This window comes from Arachis ipaensis, chromosome B03 (assembly GCF_000816755.2).
Source record: "Arachis ipaensis cultivar K30076 chromosome B03, Araip1.1, whole genome shotgun sequence".
NCBI classification, from domain to species: Eukaryota; Viridiplantae; Streptophyta; class Magnoliopsida; order Fabales; family Fabaceae; genus Arachis; species Arachis ipaensis.
In genome coordinates, this window is record NC_029787.2 from 131,970,130 (window position 1) to 131,971,101 (window position 972).

Consider the following 972-nt stretch of genomic DNA (forward strand, 5'->3'; position numbering starts at 1 on the left):
TGATAATATAATTTTAAAAACTTTTAAGAATTGATATATTTTATTAAATAAATGATAGAGATTGATTCGTCTAAATTTTTATCAAAATTTGATGCAAGAATAATGTCTAACAATATAAAAAGTTAGAGATTGATTTACTAATTAAAATTTGTTCTTAGATTATTGAACTACCCAATTAAAAATTTTTTAAACACTAATTTAGTATATTAAAAAAAAAAAAGATGACATTTCTCACTTCACCCCAATACAAGTAATTTGGCAACAATTTTAATATAAGTAAACCGTAAACATGGCCCTAGACACTTTATTTTGCTAAGACTAATAGATAAGCATGCATATATATAATACTATATGGTTTTTCATACTCACAATTAAAACAAAAACCTAATTCATAAGTGGTGCTAGCTAGCTAAATATAATATATATAATATAAATAATAATTAAAAGGCAGTAGGAATTAATTAAGTTTAATTAGTTTGAATAAGAAATTAAATTAAAGACATGAAGAAGTAGCTAGCAGAAAGGAGCCCTATGAGGAGCACCTTTTCGCCTGCTACCGAGAGAATGGAAGAAGCCATTGGACTTGGACTTGGTCTTGGTCTTGTTCTTGTTCCTATTGGCTTCACATGAAATTACGGAATTACTGGCTGTGGCATCTGTGTTGGAGCAAGAGCCATTGGGGGCAAATTGGGTATTATCTTCATCAACTAGCTCCGAACTACTATCCACTCTCAGACCCTCGAACTGCGAAAACGAGAAATCTGATTCATCGAATCGATGCAAAATGCTCGACAACCTTTCACCCTCATACACCATGTGATCAACCTGCATATTTTTTTATTTTTTTTTTTAAATACATTCATCACTTTCTAAATTATCTTCTTTGTTATTATTTTAAGTTGCTGTCACATTTGGACTTTGAGAAAAAAATTTCTCAACATAGATTGTGAAAAATTAGAACGATGAAAACAA

At 29.6% G+C, this 972-nt stretch overlaps 1 protein-coding gene across 2 annotated transcripts in view; it reads right to left on the reverse strand.

Annotated features, from left to right (window-relative positions):
• LOC107634721 overlaps nt 389-972 on the reverse strand; it is a 5,215-nt gene continuing 4,631 nt past the window's right edge. Inside the window, exon 4 of one of the 2 annotated variants that reach the window (XM_021119935.1) lies at nt 389-744. In XM_021119935.1, coding sequence (XP_020975594.1) covers nt 514-744 — 231 coding nt within the window. In that variant the 3' untranslated portion in view covers nt 389-513. Of the gene's footprint in view, nt 826-972 lie in introns of both variants that reach the window. The other variant, XM_016338146.2, reaches the window with a different exon arrangement.